Below are 22,961 nucleotides of genomic sequence, written 5' to 3'. Positions count from 1 at the left end.
CTCCAGGCGAAGAGAGATTTCTCCAAGGTGCTGGATGGTGCGTCTTTGGGCCCATGGTGGTTCAGGCCCGTCTCCCTCCTCCTTTGTCTCAGGCAGGAAGAAGATGAAGGCTGGGTGGCAGCCCCCTTAAGAAGGAGCAGACTTATCTTTGAATCGGCTGGCAGTTTCTCCCCATGTCAGGGAGGAACTGAGTTTCAGAGAGACTCATGTCTCACTCAGCTCATGGCCTCTTCCAGGCCCCATGCATGGCTCCTGCAGGGCAGCCCCTCCTTTAGAGTCCCAGGACGGAGCAGAATGAGAACTGGACCTCTGGCCAGGGGTAGACTGAAGACTGGGGGGTTGTCATGTTGGAGCAAGCCTTTGCACTGATCGCACCCTGCAGAGAGAGCTGTCTCTCTGGAAGTGTGAAATTCCTTTGCTCACAAAGCCCTTTAGAGTTGTCCTCCAGCTACATGGCCAGAATTCAATCTGACATCAATTTCTCATCATGGCTTTAATATCATGACACAAGATAGAGCTACAGACGTTCTGTTCATCGACTGGTTTTCTGGGACTTCAGTCAGATGCAAAGTTGGTCCCTCTGAAGGAACGAGGTTCATCTACAGCTGTGTTTAAGGAGGAAATAAAAAGACAATCATGTTAAAGTCAGACTGTTTGACTCTGAGTTCAGTTCATATAATAAAGTCTCAGCTGATTGTTTTCATGCCACTAAAAGCTGAACTGTTCCTTTGCCTTTAAGCCATCTTTGGACATCAGTAGATTTCTTTGTCTAAACGCCTTATCAACATTTCAATGAGACGTCTTTCTGTGCAGTGAAAAGGTTCACTTTTAATTTTTCACAATCAAAACATTTAAATCCCAACACATCTCTTCATTCTGATATGTCTACTTTGGAATTAGATACATTTTCTACATTCTAATATAAGATTTAATGGCTGATTTATGACATTTTATTATTATTTTCTATCAGGAACCAGGGATAGGAAAACTAATATATTACTGTATACCAACCTTTCCTGCCCCTCATATTATTAAAAAACAACAGCTGACATGTGGGATAATGATTCAAATCATGATCTGAGTCATTATACCATTGAAGGACGACTAAAGGCCAGAATAATAACTGACCTGAGTTTTTTAACAAAGGACAATCTTGCAAAGGTGATGGAAACATTTGATATTGTACTTTCAAAAAGCAAACCCAGTAATGAATGATCAGAACCAGCTGGTACCGGACCTTCTGAAGCCATGTCTGTGTAAAGGTCAGGAAGTACTGAAGCTGGTAAACAAGCTCATTCATGGCTGAAGGGTTCTGGAGGTCTGCAGACGGATCCACTGACTTTCTGCTGGTCTGTGGTTCTGGTTCTTGGTACCAGGAGAACTTCTCTGGTTTTATTCCAGACTGGTATCCAGCAGTCCACAGATGATGGGCTAAACAGGGACGTCCTTGTCCCAGATGTCCTCTCTGCTGCAGCTCAGGCAGGACTGGTTTAAAAGCAAATTAAAATTCTTTAAAACTGTTCCAGCAGTTCTTCAGTTTGGTCCCAGACGGCATCTTCAGTAAAAACAGTCAGAACTTCTTTCTGTTTCAGCTTGATGTAGCTCCCTTAGCCAGGAGACGGTCCCTGCATCCCTCTGTGCATTTTATCTGGTCCTGGTCATCATGATCAGAGGCCCACAGTGAGGACAGCAGCAGAAGCTGCTGGACCTGGACAGGGTTCCCTCAGTCAACTAAAACCCAAAGCAGGAGTCCAAAGACCTTCTGTAGGAGCATTCTTCAGCTGATGCTGCCACCTGGTGGTAGAAACATCACCCTACAGGCAGATGGCAACAGGATTTCATGTCAACCTGCAGGAAATAGATGCTGGAATGACTGACAACTGGTGGCTATCATTAACGGGAACATCCTCCCTCACCAAGAAAAATGTGATTAATGTTTACAGCACTGATTTTATGGATCATGTTAGCTGTCATGGTGACATGTTTTAGCTTTATAAAGACAGACAGCTGTGCTGCTTCATGTTTCAGTGTCAGCTACTGGCCATCTAACTTATAGGGGTCTGATAGGAGTCTGTGTGTGTTCATGGATATTAAGTATTTAAGTGAATAATTTCCATCTGTAATTCAGATGTTTTGGATGTTCTCTGTCCAGTATTTTTAGTTTCTATTCTAACTTCATCAGAATAAAATAGATTATTTGTTAGAAATAAATCCTAAAACATGAGTAAATTTAGATCTTTTTTTTTCAGAGATAAAATGGAGGAGCCTCTAGGAGAGAAGCAGCAGGATTTAGGTAAGTTATCTGAAGCAGAAATATGTGAAATTATTTCTTTCAAACTGACACAGGGTTTCATCAAGTTGACTAACGACCGTTTTCATTTGGTTGTGTTTAAATATGAATGTGTGATGGGAGGAACAGGTTTTGCAGTACAATACATCAGGAATCATTCATCTATGGACTGATTCCTGGATTCATTGAATAATCAGATCCTGTCTCTGTCCCCATAGTATCTGATATAACAGGATGGGTTTCCCCTCCTGAGACGGTCCAATAAAAAATGAAAATATCACCTTTCAGCCAAGCTGTTCTCCATTTATCGCCCTGGGGCAGTAAATGGAGAACAGCTGTGTGAGGAAGACCCAGAGCCTGCCTCCGCCTGCTCAGATGTCATGATGTTCCATGTTATTCTCTAGTATTTAAAACTGGTATTACCAAAGGGGGTGTCCAGTACCATCCACCACCCCTCCAAAGGTAGTTGGTGCCAGCGCCCTCCCAAGCAACCTACCCAGAACCCTCATTGTCTGGATCAATTTTATTGATGAAGAATCCCATAAAGTCATTACTGCTGAGAGCTAAGGGAATGATGGATCAACTGTATTAAAGACAAATCTAGAATTACTTTTATTCTCCTCTATTAATGACAAAAATATGCTGCTGTAACTCTGTGAAGGGTCTTTTTATTCAACAGTAGACTGTTTTTACAGATTAGGTAGGATTCTTCTTGATGTGTAGAGCGCCACAGAGAAGAATCCATGGATTCAATGGAAGAATCCAACTGGTCACATGTAGACAGAATCAGATGGTCCTCACTATTAAGCAGTAATAGAACAAGAACAGGTTTTTAAGACCTAAGGAGGCACAATAGACAGTCTGTGAGGATCCCTGTGTGCTACAACATGTCTAATTGGTCTTAATCACATTTTTCTCAGTTTGAATTAATCATGTTTCTGTCTGTTGTTTGCCTGCAGAGGAAACACTTCTCAGTGTTCGCGATGAGTTTGTGGAGAGGGTTACTGAAGAAGTCCTGAAACAGCTCATTTACTCCCTTCAAGCAGGTGGTGTCTTTAATAATTTGGAGAAAGAGGAGATACTTGAAAAGAACCAAACCAGAGCAGACAAGGCCCGCTCCACCATAGATGCTGTCAGGAAAAAAGGAAACGACTCCTGCAAAATGATGATCCAACATCTTCAGCTAAAAGATGCTACACTGTCCAATCAGCTGGGTTTGTCCTTTGCCTTATCTGCTCAGCCAGGTGAGGCTACACAGTTCTGTGATGCTGCTGTTACTGCAAAGTTAACTGTCTTCAAGGGCCTTTACAGAAACATTAGTTAAAACTCACAGACATGCCCAATGAAACACAGACATAGTCAATTAGCTGTGCTCACAAGACTGACTTTTAAAAACGAAACACATTTAAGATCACATCTGAAATGTCTCCAGTCTGAGTCTAGCTTGGATTCAGGACTTGGGGAGGTCAACAAGTTTTATGTTAACAGGTCTCTGCATTTTAGGCATATGGAACAGATGGTTGCCTACATGTGCCAAGGCAGATTTGCCCTAAGAAAATTATACCTCAAAACAACACCCTGATTACATGAATAACTTTATTAGATCCAGATTCAAGCCAACATCAAAGTAGGAAGACCACAGTAGTGTTATAGGGACTTTTTGTATGACCTTTCACCACTGGTCCATACATTTGTAAGTGTGGTGTGAATGGCAGAACGTCTGCCATCCTCAGCACTCAACAACCCAAGAACAACAAATGACAGGAGAACCTGGGCCTGGAAGGCTGCAGCACCCCCATTCTGCCAGACACAAAGCATCACCCTGAGACAGCTATATGCCCCACACAGAAGTAAGTCACCAGTGAGGCACAGTAGTGGCAGCTCTAAGGACAAAGAGGCACAAAGTGAGATGCAGGGGACCAAACCCCTCTAACCCAGCCGAGCAGACCAAGACCAGGAACTGATCCACTGATAACCCAGGGCATGACTTAACCTCTGGCAATAGGACTGCCAACACCAAGCTCACTTATGCAATCATTAATACAGTAATTTTAAATAACAGACAGTTCAAACCTGGTACATTTAACTCCTGCAGAAGCTGACTGGTAGATTCAAACAGGTTTTCTGATCAAGGCAGTCATTGAGGTCTAGTGTCCTGTAACGTTTATATACATCTGCTTCAACACACCTGAGTCAAATAATCAAGTCATTAGCAGGACTATGACTGCATACAGAGGAGCTAATTCAGCCATTTGATTCAGTTGTGTTGGATACATCTTAAATTTGGAGTTGAAGACCCCTGATCTGGGGTCTTTGAAGCTCGTTCATAAATCATTCTCAGTGGTTTGATTGTTGAGGCTCCTGCCTGTGACTAAGAGGTTAGTTACACAGTAATTCAGTTATAACTCTAAATGTAGAATAAACAAAGCAATAGTGAACTAGTAGTTAGAGCTGGGCTCTAACTACTAGTTAGAGACAGGCAGCAGCCAGTCACATCGGCGGTATCCCTTCTTTTCCTACTTTCTCCTTTTTATTGTGTTTTCTGGATTGCATGTATATTTTTGAATACCGCATCGGGTATTCTGAGCCTAGATGCCCTGAAGAAACCAACGTTTGGGACTCTAGTGATTATATTTTTGTTACTTTCGGCACATTTCGATGCCGCGAGTGGAGATCCCTTTGTCCGCGACTCCGAGCGTCCCTTGATCTACACGAGGAACCAGCTTCTGGGACTACGTGACTCCTCGCGCTGCGGCCCAATTCATCACCACGCTGAGAAACTATTCATCCCCGCAGAAATACGGAGGAGGCGGAGAGGATGTCGGGGCGGGAGGACGAAGCGGAGGAAAGGTTATTTACCATCGGTTGTCACGGGGAACGTTAGATCTTTACGGAACAAGATGGAGGAACTCACAGCACTAACCCGTTTCCAGAGTAAGTACAGAGACGCTAGCATTATGTGCTTCACGGAGACGTGGTTAGATGGATCTGTCCGGACTCAGTGATCTCCACGGACGGCTTTAAACTTATCCGCGCGGACAGAACTTTTGCGGGGAGCGGAAAAAAGAGAGGGGGAGGGCTGGCGGTGTTTGTGAATGAGAGGTGGTGTAACGCGGCGCATGTTCACGTGAAGCAGCAGATATGCTGCTCGGATGTTGAACTTCTCGCAGTGAGCTTAAGACCTTATTACTTGCCGAGAGAGTTCGGCCACGTGATCATGCTCTGTGTTTACATCCCTCCCTCCGCGGCCGCCGCCGCCGCGTGTGAGCGGATCCACGCCGCTGTAAACAATCTGCAAACACAGCACCCCCGCACTCTCCTGCTGATCACAGGGGATTTCAACCATGCCTCCCTCCGTTCCACCCTCCCCACGCTCACCCAGTACGTCACGTGTAAAACAAGGGACAATAAAACGCTGGACCTTTTTTATGCTAACGTTAAGGACGCTTACACCTCCGCCCCCCTCCCCCCTCTGGGACGCTCAGACCACAACCTCGTCTATCTGCTTCCCCATTACATTCCACTGGTGAGGAGACAAAAGGCACAGAAGAAGTCAGTGAAAGTTTGGTCAGACGAAGCCAGTGAGAAGCTGAAGGACTGTTTCAGAACCACAGACTGGAGCATGTTCCAAAGCTCTCATGGAGAGGACATCAACAGCCTGACTGAATGCATCACTGACTACATGAACTTCTGTGTGGAGAGCATCGTGCCTACACGACGGCTACGATGCTTTCCAAACAACCCCCGCTGGGTGACCCCTGAGCTGAAAGTCCTCCTGAACCAGAAGAAGAGGGCTTTCTACTCAGGGGACAGAGAGGAGCAGCGTAGAGTCCAGCAGGAGCTCCAGTGGAAGATCAGGGCAGCAAAGAAGGATTATGGGAAGAAGATGGAGGAGCAGCTGGCATAGAACAACGTCAGGGATGTGTGGAGAGGTCTGAAGAACATCTCCGGCTTCGGGCAGAGGACCAGCAGGGCTGCAGATGGAGACACCAAGACTGCAGATGAGTTGAACTCATTCTTCACTCGGTTCGACTCCCCCCACACTGGCCCCCTCCTTGCCCTCAACTCTCCACATGTCTCCAACCACCAGCGCTCCAGAGACCTACCACCCCCCCCACCGCCACTCCGATCAACGACTGACCCATCCACACCTTCGGTCCTACCTTCCTCCCCCCTCACAGTCACACCAATGCAGGTGAGAGGTTAGCTGACGAGGCTTAAACAGAGGAAAGCCTCAGGACCAGACAGCATCCCCCCCAGGCTGCTGAGGACCTGTGCAGATGAGCTCTGTGAGGTCCTCAGCTACATCTACACCCTGAGCCTCAGCCTGGGGGTGGTGCTCACCCTGTGGAAGACCTCCTGTGTGGTACCGGTTCCCAAAACACCGCACGCCAGGGAACCGGCCCACTTCAGACCAGTCTCCCTGACCTCCCACCTGATGAAGACCATGGAGCGCCTCATCCTCTGATGAAGACCATGGAGCGCCTCATCCTTGCTCACCTGCGCACCGTGGTGAGCCCCACCCTGGACCCGCTGCAGTTTGCCTACCGGCCCAACATCGGAGTAGAGGACGCCATCATCTACCTGCTGCAGCGGGCGCTAACCCACCTGGAGACCACCGGGAGCGCTGTGAGAATCATGTTCTTTGACTTCTCCAGCGCTTTCAACACCATCAGACCGGTGCTGCTGAGGGGGAAGCTGGAGGATGCTGGGGTGGACAAACATCTGGCTGACTGGACCATGGACTACCTCACTGACCATGGACTACCTCACTGACCATGGACTACCTCACTGACCACAGACTACCTCACTGACCGCCCTCAGCACGTGCGGCTGCACGGCTGTCAGTCAGAGGTGGCACTCTGCAGCACCGGCCCCCCCCAGGGCACCGTTCTGTCTCCGTTTCTCTTTACTCTCTACACCTCGGACTTCACCTACAACACGGACAGCTGCCACCTTCAGAAGTTCTCTGATGACTCGGCCATTGTGGGCTGTGTGTCTGAAGGGAACGAGCTGGAGTACCGGTCGGTCATCATGGACTTTGTGGACTGGTGTGAAAAGAACCATCTGTGCTTAAACACCAGTAAGACCAAGGAGATGGTGATGGACTTCAGGAGAAGACCCCAAACTCACTCACCTGTGAACATCCAGGGGCAGGACATAGAAACTGTGGAGAGTTTCAAATACCTGGGTGTTCACGTCAACAATAAGCTGGACTGGACACATAACACCGACGCCCTGTATAAGAAGGGCCAGAGCCGCCTCCACCTCCTGAGGAGGCTGAGGTCCTTTGGAGTGAGCAGGCCTCTGCTTAAGACCTTCTATGACTCTGTGGTGGCCTCAGCCCTCCTCTACGCTGTCGTCTGCTGGGCTCCTGGCAGCGCAGAGCGGGACAGAAAGAGACTGAACAAGCTGGTGAGGAAGGCCACTTCTGTCCTGGGCTGCTCTCTGGACTCTGTGGAGGAAGTAGCTGAGAGGAGGGTGTTGTCCAAGCTCACATCCATCATGGACAACACCTTCCACCCCCTGCACCAGACTGTAGAGGAGCTGAGCAGCTCCTTCAGTGCAAGACTTAGACATCCTGTCTGTAAAAAGGAGCGCTACCGCAGGTCATTCATTCCTGCTGCTATCAGATTTTACAATGCTGCACTGTAACTGCAACTGTGACCATAACTGTAATATTTAATGTGCAATAACCAAGGTGCAATAATCTATTTAATACACTGTACTACAACCCGTGCAATAATCCTGATGTAGTGACTTCTGCTGCTATCATCACCTGAACATAAGTCAGTACACATGTATGTATGTATGTATGTATGTATGTATGTATGTACAAATGTATACAATGTATATGCACTTACATACGCGTAGGTGCGTATGTAAGTAGGCGCATAGATATATGTATATATTTAAGTAGATATATATATATATATATATATATATATATATATATATATATATAGACCACTAAGAATGTAAATGAGACATCTACATTCCTATTTCCTTTTTTGTATTTTTTCTTTGGTATTTTTTTTTGATCCATTGTATATATGAAGATTCACTGTATATAACTGAATGCACCTTCCCTACTCTGCACCTTCTTGTATGAGCCGATGTGACGATTGAATTTCTCCATTGTGAGATCAATAAAGACTATCTTATCTTATCTTTTCCTGGAAAGGGTGCTTCCTTGGTTTGAATCCCACAGACGGCCACTCTGGGTCCCTGAGACAGACCCTTAGTCCCAGAATGCTCCTGGATGGTCCCCAGTGGCTCATTGGTCATTGACAGATGGGTTAAACACAGAGGTCATATTTCACCGGGATGTTTGTTTTAATTAGAAATAAAGATTATTAATGTTATCGTTATTAAAGCTTTCTATAAAAATCTTGAATTGTCAGTGTTTCAGTTTTGAGCTCTGGGAAAGAAGCTGTTTAAGTCTCTAATTTGTTTATTTAATGTCCCTAATCCTTTTTCTGATAGAAGTGGGAGAAACAGGTCATTGACCAGGTGGGTGGGATCTGTGGAAATATGTCTGGCCCTTTCCTGGACTCATAGCGTAGATCTGTAGACGGCATCCCATAATCCCCTGTGCTGATCTCAACACCTGTGCTAAACCCTTCTTCTCCTGTGCAGTGCTGCTGCCACACCACACGGTCACACTGAGACACAAAATGCTTTTGATTGTGGCTCTGTAAAAGTTTCTTAGCAGCTAAGTAGAAAGTCCAGTTCATTTTAGTTTCCCTAGAAAAGGAGAAGATGTTGGGTTTTCTTTACCAGGTGGGAGGTGTTCACAGTCCAGGAGGTCAGAGGAGATATGAATGACCCGCTCCACCACCTCCCCCTGTATGTAGAGAGGAGCATGTTCAGTTCTCCTGGACCTCCTGTAGTCCACTATGACCTACTTGGTCTTATTATTTCTATAGTGGGTCTCACCATTGTTGGATATGAGACCCACCACAGTAGTCCTAACCCATCCACATGTTTCTGACCACAGTGATGAAGAATGAGCTGATGTCCACAAAGAGCATCCCACCATAGGTGATGGTAGACTGTAGATAAGTCAGAGCTGAGTGAAGGGCCAACAAGACAGCATCCTCTGTAGAACAGTTCTACCTGTAGGTGAACTGAAGGCTGTCCAGGCCAGCAGGAATGGTATCCTTGGTGTCCTTCAGGATACTCTCAAAGCACTTCATGATGACAGGCAGGGCAAGGCAGGTTTATTTATAAAGCATGTTTCAGTAACAAGATAATTCAGTGCTGAATGTACACTGCATAGGTGCTTTCTGGATCAGATCTACACAGAGTTTATTCAGCTGTTGTCCTGACAGGGGTCAGGGGTCCTAGCTCTTCCGTTCTGTTTTTTAAGAGACGGAGCAATGACAAAGGACAGCAGTCATTGTAACCAATTACGAGCAGTGATGGATACCGACTGGACCAACCAACCTACTGCCAAAAATATTAACCCCAAGGAAGCAGAAGCAGCAAGCTCCAGTGAGAGAATAGCTTGATTGAGCTCACACGAGAAGTGGGTTCCTTTAAATTAAGGTTAAAAACCTAAACATAAACATTGATTTAAAGGAACTCTGGGCTTCAGTACTTCTGTAGTCCTCAGAGTTTGTTCTAGATACGTAGAGCAAAGGAACTAAATGCTGCTTCTGAATGTTTGGTTCTGGGGATGCAGAGTAGACCTGAGCCTCTGATGTAAACTTATATCCTGACCTACTGGTTCCATCCTAATACCCTCAATAACAGCTCCTAGCTCCTGTTCAGTAACCTATCACTGGGTCAACATAAAGAACTCTATTGTGGGGAGGAAAGGAGCTTTGGACTGCTGTGAGAGAGAAAGCATACAGACTACTTTTCCTACCTCCTTCATTGCTGACTGCACTATTCAGACAGCCCTTATCATGGTGACCATCGGCACTCCGCTTTGGCTAAAGAGTCCTTGCCCTATAGAGGTAAAGGAATTGAGGCCCTGTCCTACATGAAGAATATAAACCAGTCAGGTTTAACAGAAAGACACAGTTTTCCAGGCGATCTAATAGAATGGAGAATTAAACAGTGTCAAATTCTGCACTGAGGTCCAATAATACCAGCACTGTTGACCTGAGTATTATTGGGCCTGAGTCCAATAATATTACATAATTACATATTTTATTTCTCCCTTGTTATGGTCTGTAGTAGTAATGACAATGACCCCCGTGTTTAGACAACTTGTTGCAGTACCTGATACAGAAGACCCAAAAAAAAAATCAGTTGAACATCATGAGCTGTTTCAAAAACTTACAGAAACAAACGTTCTGTGTGAGACATGAAAACAGCCAGGAACACTCGCAGGAACCCCTGAAATGGAAAGAGGTTAGTTAGACAAGTTAATATCTGCGAAGGACTCTGTGAGTCCTAGTGAACACTAAAATAAAGCCACCAACCTTCTCAGAGTCCAGGAGGGTGCACTGGATCCACTAAGTAGGTCCTGGGGCTCCGCCTGGGTCCTGGTAGTGATGAAGGTGAAGTTACAGGAAGTGGGTTGTAGGTTCACTTCACGATGAAGGGGAACAGGCCTGAAACAGAAAGGGGATCTGAAACCAAGTGGGGGTCAGACACAGAGTGCAGAACCAGACAGAGGTATCCACAAGGGAGACAGAGGGCTTGGTCAAAAACAGGTCAGCAGGTTGGTGTCCAGAATTCAGAGGCCAAATGAGAGTCTGACCAGGTGAAGGCAGGCAAGACACGCATAGAACACTGCATGGTCTACTCTCACTATGGCTTTACAAGAAACTGGTGGGAATGACTGTGGGAGACCGGTATATAAAGGCAGGAGTACAGGTAACAGGAATGAAGGTAATTAGGGCCGTAACAGGTGCTGCTGCTCCCACTAATTAGCAGAGCAGAGTGGAGCAGGTTAGAGAGTGGCAAACAGTCAGCTGGTCCACAACACAACAGATAGACAACTATCTGCTGCACAGATTTATGACACATTCCTATAAAACCAATATATTTAATGACAGTATTGGATTTTAATAGGCTCATGAAATCTAGTGTGCAAACCCCCACTGAAAAGATCAGAAATAGTTCTGATCATTTGTGTCTCACTGAAGTGTCTCCTCTTGTGTCTTTATTCAGCTGTTTTTGGTCGGTGTCAACGAGACTTTAAAGAGTTTCTGAAGAAGAATTTCCAATGTCTGAATGAAGGCATTCCTAAAGCTGGAAAAAAAACCTTTCTGGATCAGATCTACACAGAGCTCTACATTACAGAGGGAGGAAGTACAGAGGTCAATGATCAACATGAGATCAGACAGATTGAAAGAGCATCCAAGAAAACCAGTGGATCAGAAACAACAATCAGACGAGAAAACATCTTTGAACTCCCACCTGGAAGAAAAGATCCAATCAGAACAGTGATGACAATGGGCGTGGCTGGCATTGGGAAAACTGTCTTAACACAGAAGTTCATTCTGGACTGGGCTGAAGACAAAACCAACCAGGACATCCACTTCATATTTCCATTCACCTTCAGAAAGCTCAATGCACTGAAAGGAGAAAAGTTCAGCTTGGTGGACCTTGTTCATCACTTCTTCACTGAGACCAAAGAAATCTGCAGCTTTGAACAGTTCAAAGTGGTCTTCATCCTTGATGGTCTGGATGAGAGTCGACTTCCTCTGGACTTCTACAACAATATGACTGTGAGAGATGTCACAAAGTCCACCTCAGTAGATGTTCTGCTGACAAACCTCATCAGTGGTGATCTGCTTCCCTCTGCTCTCCTGTGGATAACCACCAGACCTGCAGCAGCCGGTAAGATCCGAAAGCAGTTCATTGACCTGGAGACAGAGATCAGAGGGTTCACTGACCCACAGAAGGAGGAGTACTTCAGGAAGAGATTTGGTGATGATGAGGAGAAGGCCAACAAGATCATCTCCCACATCAAGACATCACGAAGCCTCTTCATCATGTGCCACATCCCAGTCTTCTGCTGGATCACTGCTAATGTTCTGGAGGACGAGTTAAAGATCAGAGACCAAGGAGAGCTGCCAAAGACCCTGACTGAGATGTACATCCGCTTCCTGGAGACTCAGATCAAACAGAGAAAGAACAAGTATGAAGGAGGACCTGAGCTAAAAACACTCTGGACTCCAGAGAACATAGAGAAGGTTCTGCCTCTTGGAAAACTGGCTTTTGATCAGCTTCTGAAAGGAAACCTGATCTTCTATGAATCAGACCTGAAAGAGTGTGGCATTGATGTCCAAGATGCTCCTCTCTATTTAGGGTTCTTCACTGAGATCTTTACAGAGGAGAAAGGGATGGACGGTGACTCGGTCTATTCCTTCGTTCATCTGAGCATTCAGGAGTTTCTGGCTGCAGTCTACATGTTCCACTGCTTCACCAGCAGGAACACACAGGTGGTGGACAACTTCCTGGGAGAATACCAGAATTACTCATCTCTGGATGACTTCCTGAGAGGTAGATACAGTGGAACATCTCTGGAGAACTTCCTGGGAGATAAATACGGTGAAACATCTCTGGATGAGTTCCTGGAGAGAATCATGGATAAATCCCTCAGAAGTGAAAATGGCCACCTGGACCTGTTTGCTCGCTTCCTTCATGGCCTCTCTGTGGAGTCCAACCAGAGACTCTTAGGAGGCCTGCTGGGTCAGACAGAGAACCGTCCAGGAACCATCCAGAGAGTCATCATCAACCTGAAGTTGATGAACACTGATAGAATCTCTCCTGACAGAAGCATCAACATCTTCCACTGTCTGATGGAGATGAAGGACCTCTCAGTTTATCAGGAGATCCAACAGTTCCTGAAATCAGAGAACAGATCAGAGGAGCTCTCAGAGTATCAGTGCTCAGCTCTGGCCTACATGCTGCAGATGTCAGAGGAGGTTCTGGATGAGTTGGACCTGGAGAAGTACAACACATCAGAATCAGGACGACTGAGACTGGTTCCAGCTGTGAGGAACTGCAGAAAGGCTCGGTGAGTCCAGATGTCTTCATTGACTGATGCTGACTCAGCATTATTGCCGTCCGGTTTATTCTTCATTATTCAGTCGGTTCTGGACGTTTTTGGACCTTTAACTACTTCCTTCATACTTTGGACTATTTCAACCATCAGATTTCTAAATCTTCAGCTCATTCAGGTCAGCTCTGCTGCAGCTTTTGGTATTTAGAGATTTTGATCTTTTAGAAAGATTCAATCATCCAGAGACACATTTTAAACTTTAAACAGCTCTTCACTCATTGGGCTGTTACCCATTTCAATCTGAAAAACTCACACAGAAAGAAAAGGCAATTAGAAGAATTTTATTGATACAATATTTTAAGAGTTTGGCGCTCAGACCTCAGCAGGAAAAATTCACGCTGAATTATACTTCAATATGCATAAGCAGGCGTATGAGAACAGGGACATTTCCCCCCAAAAATTACCGAGGTCGAGGCGGTGCATCAAACAGGCCGGTTGCCTTGAAGTTCTACCAAAGTTGAGTGAGATGAATGGGGAGATGAGGGGAGGTGTATGTTGAGGTGAATGAATAGAGATGGTCAGTCTCAGGATGATACTTGGAACTGAAAGGCTTGCAAAGGGGAACGTCTAAATGGAAATACTCGGACCTCGGCAGGAAACATAAATCAGGAAACATGATTTATACTTTAACGTAGATAAACAGATGTATGAGAATAGGGATGTTCCCCCCCAAAAAATGCTGAGGTCCAGGCCAGAGCGTCAGCAAGTTCAGAAGGCAGAGAGAAGGATGAGCAATGAAGGAGAAAAGATGAGAAAGCTTAGCAAAGAGGGCCATTGCTGCAAAGGCTTTCCAAAATTTAAACAAGATGAATGGAAAGATGAGGTGAGGTGGATGGAGAGGTGAAAGGTCAGGTGAAAGGTCAATTTCTGGCTGATGCACGTGATGAATGAACAATCATAGCAGGGAACATGGCAGAGAACACAGGGAATATGGCAGAGAACGCAGGGAATATGGCAGAGAACGCAGGGAATATGGCAGAGAACGCAGGGAACATGGCAGAGAACGCAGGGAATAGGCAGAGAACGCAGGGAACATGGCAGAGAACGCAGGGAACATGGCAGAGAACGCAGGGAACATGGCAGAGAACGCAGGGAATAGGCAGAGAACGCAGGGAATATGGCAGAGAACGCAGGGAATAGGCAGAGAACGCAGGGAACAGGCAGAGAAAGCAGGGAGCATGGCAGAGAACGCAGGGAACATGGCAGAGAACGCAGGGAACATGGCGGAGAACGCAGGGAATAGGCAGAGAACGCAGGGAATAGGCAGAGAACGCAGGGAATAGGCAGAGAACGCAGGGAATAGGCAGAGAACTCAGGGAATAGGCAGAGAACGCAGGGAATATGGCAGAGAACGCAGGGAACATGGCAGAGAACGCAGGGAACATGGCAGAGAACGCAGGGAATATGGCAGAACGCAGGGAACATGGCAGAGAACGCAGGGAACATGGCAGAGAACGCAGGGAACATGGCAGAGAACGCAGGGAATAGGCAGAGAACGCAGGGAATATGGCAGAGAACGCAGGGAATAGGCAGAGAACGCAGGGAACAGGCAGAGAAAGCAGGGAGCATGGCAGAGAACGCAGGGAACATGGCAGAGAACGCAGGGAATAGGCAGAGAACGCAGGGAATAGGCAGAGAACGCAGGGAATAGGCAGAGAACTCAGGGAATAGGCAGAGAACGCAGGGAATATGGCAGAGAACGCAGGAAATAGGCAGAGAACGCAGGGAACATGGCAGAGAACGCAGGGAACATGGCAGAGAACGCAGGGAATATGGCAGAGAACGCAGGGAACACACAGGGAACATGGCAGAGAACGCAGGGAACATGGCAGAGAACGCAGGGAACATGGCAGAGAACGCAGGGAATAGGCAGAGAACGCAGGGAACATGGCAGAGAACGCAGGGAATAGGCAGAGAACGCAGGGAACATGGCAGAGAACGCAGGGAATATGACAGAGAACGCAGGGAATATGGTAGAGAACGCAGGGAACACACAGGGAACATGGCAGAGAACGCAGGGAACATGGCAGAGAACGCAGGGAATATGGTAGAGAACGCAGGGAACACACAGGGAACATGGCAGAGAACGCAGGGAACATGGCAGAGAACGCAGGGAACATGGCAGAGAATGCAGGGAATATGGCAGAGAACGCAGGGAACACACAGGGAACATGGCAGAGAACGCAGGGAATAGGCAGAGAACGCAGGGAATATGACAGAGAACGCAGGGAATATGGTAGAGAACGCAGGGAACACACAGGGAACATGGCAGAGAACGCAGGGAACATGGCAGAGAACGCAGGGAACATGGCAGAGAACGCAGGGAACATGGCAGAGAACGCGGGAATATGGTATAGAGAACGCAGGGAATATGGCAGAGAACGAAGGGAATATGGCAGAGAACGCAGGGAATATGGCAGAGAACGCAGAGAATATGGTAGAGAACGCAGGGAACACACAGGGAACATGGCAGAGAACGCAGGGAACATGGCAGAGAACGCAGGGAATATGGCAGAGAACGCAGGAAATAGGCAGAGAACGCAGGGAACATGGCAGAGAACGCAGGGAACATGGCAGAGAACGCAGGGAATATGGCAGAGAACGCAGGGAACACACAGGGAACATGGCAGAGAACGCAGGGAACATGGCAGAGAACGCAGGGAACATGGCAGAGAACGCAGGGAATAGGCAGAGAACGCAGGGAACATGGCAGAGAACGCAGGGAATAGGCAGAGAACGCAGGGAACATGGCAGAGAACGCAGGGAATATGACAGAGAACGCAGGGAATATGGTAGAGAACGCAGGGAACACACAGGGAACATGGCAGAGAACGCAGGGAACATGGCAGAGAACGCAGGGAATATGGTAGAGAACGCAGGGAACACACAGGGAACATGGCAGAGAACGCAGGGAACATGGCAGAGAACGCAGGGAACATGGCAGAGAATGCAGGGAATATGGCAGAGAACGCAGGGAACACACAGGGAACATGGCAGAGAACGCAGGGAATAGGCAGAGAACGCAGGGAATATGACAGAGAACGCAGGGAATATGGTAGAGAACGCAGGGAACACACAGGGAACATGGCAGAGAACGCAGGGAACATGGCAGAGAACGCAGGGAACATGGCAGAGAACGCAGGGAACATGGCAGAGAACGCAGGGAATATGGTAGAGAACGCAGGGAATATGGCAGAGAACGAAGGGAATATGGCAGAGAACGCAGGGAATATGGCAGAGAACGCAGAGAATATGGTAGAGAACGCAGGGAACACACAGGGAACATGGCAGAGAACGCAGGGAACATGGCAGAGAACGCAGGGAACATGGCAGAGAACGCAGGGAATATGGCAGAGAACGCAGGGAACACACAGGGAACATGGCAGAGAACGCAGGGAACATGGCAGAGAACGCAGGGAATATGGCAGAGAACGCAGGGAATATGGCAGAGAACGCAGGGAACATGGCAGAGAACGCAGGTAATAGGCAGAGAACGCAGAGAATATGGCAGAGAACGCAGGGAATAGGCAGAGAACGCAGGGAATATGGCAGAGAACGCAGGGAATATGGCAGAGAACGCAGGGAATAGGCAGAGAACGCAGGGAATATGGCAGAGAACGCAGGGAATATGGTAGAGAACGCAGGGAACACACAGGGAACATGGCAGAGAACGCAGGGAACATGGCAGAGAACGCAGGGAACATGGCAGAGAACGCAGGGAATATGGCAGAGAACGCAGGGAACATGGCAGAGAATGCAGGGAACATGGCAGAGAACGCAGGGAATAGGCAGAGAACGCAGGGAATATGGCAGAGAACGCAGGGAATATGGCAGAGAACGCAGGGAATAGGCAGAGAACGCAGGGAATATGACAGAGAACGCAGGGAACAGGGCAGAGAATGCAGGGAACATGGCAGAGAACGCAGGGAATATGATAGAGAACGCAGGGAATATGGCAGAGAATGCAGAGAATATGGCAGAGAACGCAGGGAATATGGCAGAGAACGCAGGGAATATGGCAGAGAACGCAGGGAATATGGCAGAGAACGCAGGGAATAGGCAGAGAACGCAGGGAATATGGCAGAGAACGCAGGGAATATGGTAGAGAACGCAAGGAACACACAGGGAACATGGCAGAGAACGCAGGGAACATGGCAGAGAACGCAGGGAATATGGCAGAGAACGCAGGGAACATGGCAGAGAACGCAGGGAACATGGCAGAGAATGCAGGGAACATGGCAGAGAACGCAGGGAATAGGCAGAGAACGCAGGGAATATGGCAGAGAACGCAGGGAATATGGCAGAGAACGCAGGGAATAGGCAGAGAACGCAGGGAATAGGCAGAGAACGCAGGGAATATGACAGAGAACGCAGGGAACAGGGCAGAGAATGCAGGGAACATGGCAGAGAACGCAGGGAATATGGTAGAGAACGCAGGGAATATGGCAGAGAACGCAGGGAATATGGCAGAGAACGCAGGGAATATGGCAGAGAACGCAGGGAATATGGCAGAGAACGCAGGGAACACACAGGGAACATGGCAGAGAACGCAGGGAACATGGCAGAGGACGCAGGGAACATGGTAGAGAACGCAGGGAATATGGCAGAGAACGCAGGGAATATGGCAGAGAACGCAGGGAATATGGCAGAGAACACAGAGAATATGGTAGAGAACGCAGGGAACACACAGGGAACATGGAAGAGAACGCAGGGAACATGGCAGAGAACGCAGTAAATAGGCAGAGAATGCAGAGAATATGGCAGAGAACGCAGGGAATATGGCAGAGAACACAGGGAACACACAGGGAACATGGCAGAGAACGCAGGGCATAGGCAGAGAACGCAGGGAATATGGCAGAGAACACAGGGAATATGGCAGAGAACGCAGGGAATATGGCAGAGAACGCAGGGAATATGGCAGAGAACACAGGGAACACACAGGGAACATGGGAGAGAACGCAGGGCATAGGCAGAGAACGCAGGGAATATGGCAGAGAACACAGGGAATATGGCAGAGAACGCAGGGAACAGGCAGAGAACGCAGGGAACAGGCAGAGAACGCAGGGAACATGGCAGAGAACGCAGGGAATATGGCAGAGAACGCAGGGAATATGGCAGAACGCAGGGAATATGGCAGAGAACGCAGGGGAGATGGCAGAGAACGCAGGGAATAGGCAGAGAACGCAGGGAATATGGCAGAGAACGCAGGGAATATGGCAGAGAACGCAGAGAATATGGCAGAGAACGCAGGGAATATGGCAGAGAACGCAGGGAATAGGCAGAGAACGCAGGGAATAGGCAGAGAACGCAGGGAATATGGCAGAGAACGCAGGGAATATGGCAGAACGCAGGGAATATGGCAGAGAACGCAGGAGAGATGGCAGAGAACGCAGGGAATATGGCAGAGAACGCAGGGGAGATGGCAGAGAACGCAGGGAATAGGCAGAGAACGCAGGGAATATGGCAGAAAATGCAGGGAATATGGCAGAGAACGCAGGGAATAGGCAGAGAATGCAGGGAACATGGCAGAGAACGCAGAGAATATGGCAGAGAACGCAGGGAATATGGCAGAGAACGCAGGGAACATGGCAGAGAACGCAGGGAACATGGCAGAGAATGCAGGGAACATGGCAGATAACGCAGGGAATATGGCAGAGAACGCAGGGAATATGACAGAGAACGCAGGGAATATGGCAGAGAACGCAGGGAATATGGCAGAGAACGCAGGGAACATGGCAGAGAACGCAGGGAACATGGCAGAGAACGCAGGGAACATGGCAGAGAATGCAGGGAACATGGCAGATAACGCAGGGAATATGGCAGAGAACGCAGGGAATATGACAGAGAACGCAGGGAACATGGCAGAGAACGCAGGGAACATGGCAGAGAACGCAGGGAACATGGCAGATAACGCAGGGAATATGGCAGAGAACGCAGGGAATAGGCAGAGAAGGCAGGGAATATGGCAGAGAACGCAGGGAACATGGCAGAGAACGCAGGGAACATGGCAGAGAATGCAGGGAACATGGCAGAGAATGCAGGGAACATGGCAGATAACGCAGGGAATATGGCAGAGAACGCAGGGAATATGACAGAGAACGCAGGGAACATGGCAGAGAACGCAGGGAACATGGCAGAGAATGCAGGGAACATGGCAGATAACGCAGGGAATATGGCAGAGAACGCAGGGAATAGGCAGAGAAGGCAGGGAACATGGCAGGAAACATGGCAGAGAATGCAGGGAATATGGCAGAGAACGCAGGGAATAGGCAGTGAACGCAGGGAATATGGCAGAGAACGCAGGGAATAGGCAGAGAACGCAGGGGAGATGGCAGAGAACGCAGGGAATATGGCAGAGAACGCAGGGGAGATGGCAGAGAACGCAGGGAATATGGCAGAGAACGCAGGGAATAGGCAGAGAACGCAGGGAATAGGCAGAGAACGCAGGGAATATGGCAGAGAACGCAGGGAATAGGCAGAGAACGCAGGGAATAGGCAGAGAATGCAGGGGAGATGGCAGAGAACGCAGGGAACATGGCAGAAAATGCAGGGAATATGGCAGAGAACGCAGGGAATAGGCAGAGAATGCAGGGAACATGGCAGAGAACGCAGAGAATATGGCAGAGAACGCAGGGAATATGGCAGAGAACGCAGGGAATATGGCAGAGAACGCAGGGAACATGGCAGAGAACGCAGGGAACATGGCAGAGAATGCAGGGAACATGGCAGATAACGCAGGGAATATGGCAGAGAACGCAGGGAATATGACAGAGAACGCAGGGAACATGGCAGAGAACGCAGGGAACATGGCAGAGAATGCAGGGAACATGGCAGATAACGCAGGGAATATGGCAGAGAACGCAGGGAATAGGCAGAGAAGGCAGGGAACATGGCAGGGAACATGGCAGAGAATGCAGGGAATATGGCAGAGAACGCAGGGAATAGGCAGTGAACGCAGGGAATATGGCAGAGAACGCAGGGAATAGGCAGAGAACGCAGGGGAGATGGCAGAGAACGCAGGGAATATGGCAGAGAACGCAGGGGAGATGGCAAAGAACGCAGGGAATATGGCAGAGAACGCAGGGAATAGGCAGAGAACGCAGGGAATATGGCAGAGAATGCAGGGGAGATGGCAGAGAACGCAGGGAACATGGCAGAAAATGCAGGGAATATGGCAGAGAACGCAGGGAATAGGCAGAGAATGCAGGGAACATGGCAGAGAACGCAGAGAATATGGCAGAGAACGCAGGGAATATGGCAGAGAACGCAGGGAACATGGCAGAGAACGCAGGGAACATGGCAGAGAACGCAGGGAACATGGCAGAGAATGCAGGGAACATGGCAGATAACGCAGGGAATATGGCAGAGAACGCAGGGAACATGGCAGAGAACGCAGGGAACATGGCTGAGAACGCAGGGAACATGGCAGAGAATGCAGGGAACATGGCAGATAACGCAGGGAATATGGCAGAGAACGCAGGGAATAGGCAGAGAAGGCAGGGAACATGGCAGGGAACATGGCAGAGAATGCAGGGAATATGGCAGAGAACGCAGGGAATAGGCAGTGAACGCAGGGAATATGGCAGAGAACGCAGGGAATAGGCAGAGAACGCAGGGAACATGGCAGGGAACATGGCAGAGAATGCAGGGAGCATGGCAGAGAACGCAGGGAACATGGCAGAGAACGCAGGGAACATGGGAGAGAACATGGCAGGGAACATGGCAGAGAACGCAGGGAACATGGCAGAGAACGCAGGGGAGATGGCAGAGAACGCAGGGAATATGGCAGAGAACGCAGGGAATAGGCAGAGAACGCAGGGAATAGGCAGAGAACGCAGGGAATATGGCAGAGAACGCAGGGAATAGGCAGAGAACGCAGGGAATAGGCAGAGAATGCAGGGGAGATGGCAGAGAACGCAGGGAACATGGCAGAAAATGCAGGGAATATGGCAGAGAACGCAGGGAATAGGCAGAGAATGCAGGGGACATGGCAGAGAAACGCAGAGAATATGGCAGAGAACGCAGGGAATATGGGCAGAGAACGCAGGGAACATGGCAGAGAACGCAGGGAACATGGCAGAGAACGCAGGGAACATGGCAGAGAATGCAGGGAAACATGGCAGATAACGCAGGGAATATGGCAGAGAACGCAGGGAATATGACAGAGAACGCAGGGAACATGGCAGAGAACGCAGGGAACATGGCAGAGAATGCAGGGAACATGGCAGATAACGCAGGGAATATGGCAGAGAAACGCAGGGAATAGGCAGAGAAGGCAGGGGAACATGGCAGGGAACATGGCAGAGAATGCAGGGAATATGGCAGAGAACGCAGGGAATAGGCAGGGAACGCAGGGAATATGGCAGAGAACGCAGGGAATAGGCAGAGAACGCAGGGGAGATGGCAGAGAAACGCAGGGAATATGGCAGAGAACGCAGGGGGAGATGGCAGAGAACGCAGGGAATATGGCAGAGAACGCAGGGAATAGGCAGAGAACGCAGGGAATAGGCAGAGAACGCAGGGAATATGGCCAGAGAACGCAGGGAATAGGCAGAGAACGCAGGGAATAGGCAGAGAATGCAGGGGAGATGGCAGAGAACGCAGGGAACATGGCAGAAAATGCAGGGAATATGGCAGAGAACGCAGGGAATAGGCAGAGAATGCAGGGAACATGGCAGAGAACGCAGAGATTATGGCAGAGAACGCAGGGAATATGGCAGAGAACGCAGGGAACATGGCAGAGAACGCAGGGAACATGGCAGAGACGCAGGGAACATGGCAGAGAATGCAGGGAACATGGCAGATAACGCAGGGAATATGGCAGAGAACGCAGGGAATATGACAGAGAACGCAGGGAACATGGCAGAGAACGCAGGGAACATGGCAGAGAATGCAGGGAACATGGCAGATACGCAGGGAATATGGCAGAGAACGCAGGGAATAGGCAGAGAAGGCAGGGAACATGGCAGGGAACATGGCAGAGAATGCAGGGAATATGGCAGAGAACGCAGGGAATAGGCAGTGAACGCAGGGAATATGGCAGAGAACGCAGGGAATAGGCAGAGAACGCAGGGGAGATGGCAGAGAACGCAGGGAATATGGCAGAGAACGCAGGGGAGATGGCAGAGAACGCAGGGAATATGGCAGAGAACGCAGGGAATAGGCAGAGAACGCAGGGAATAGGCAGAGAACGCAGGGAATATGGCAGAGAACGCAGGGAATAGGCAGAGAACGCAGGGAATAGGCAGAGAATGCAGGGGAGATGGCAGAGAACGCAGGGAACATGGCAGAAAATGCAGGGAATATGGCAGAGAACGCAGGGAATAGGCAGAGAATGCAGGGAACATGGCAGAGAACGCAGAGAATATGGCAGAGAACGCAGGGAATATGGCAGAGAACGCAGGGAACATGGCAGAGAACGCAGGGAACATGGCAGAGAACGCAGGGAACATGCCAGAGAATGCAGGGAACATGGCAGATAACGCAGGGAATATGGCAGAGAACGCAGGGAATATGACAGAGAACGCAGGGAACATGGCAGAGAACGCAGGGAACATGGCAGAGAATGCAGGGAACATGGCAGATAACGCAGGGAATATGGCAGAGAACGCAGGGAATAGGCAGAGAACGCAGGGAATATGG

At 48.8% G+C, this 22,961-nt stretch overlaps 1 protein-coding gene across 1 annotated transcript in view; it reads left to right on the top strand.

Annotated features, from left to right (window-relative positions):
• The first annotated feature begins 359 nt into the window (after positions 1 to 359).
• LOC118557878 (protein NLRC3-like) overlaps positions 360 to 22,961 on the top strand; it is a 32,181-nt gene continuing 9,579 nt past the window's right edge. Inside the window, exons 1-5 of the mRNA XM_036128355.1 lie at positions 360 to 820; positions 2,250 to 2,293; positions 3,250 to 3,534; positions 11,420 to 12,699; positions 12,784 to 13,274. Coding sequence (XP_035984248.1) covers positions 2,257 to 2,293; positions 3,250 to 3,534; positions 11,420 to 12,699; positions 12,784 to 13,274 — 2,093 coding nt within the window. The 5' untranslated portion in view covers positions 360 to 820; positions 2,250 to 2,256. The remainder of the gene's footprint in view (positions 821 to 2,249; positions 2,294 to 3,249; positions 3,535 to 11,419; positions 12,700 to 12,783; positions 13,275 to 22,961) is intronic.

Source organism: Fundulus heteroclitus, chromosome 24, assembly GCF_011125445.2.
Source record: "Fundulus heteroclitus isolate FHET01 chromosome 24, MU-UCD_Fhet_4.1, whole genome shotgun sequence".
NCBI classification, from domain to species: Eukaryota; Metazoa; Chordata; class Actinopteri; order Cyprinodontiformes; family Fundulidae; genus Fundulus; species Fundulus heteroclitus.
This window is presented reverse-complemented; position numbering and strand designations above follow the sequence as displayed.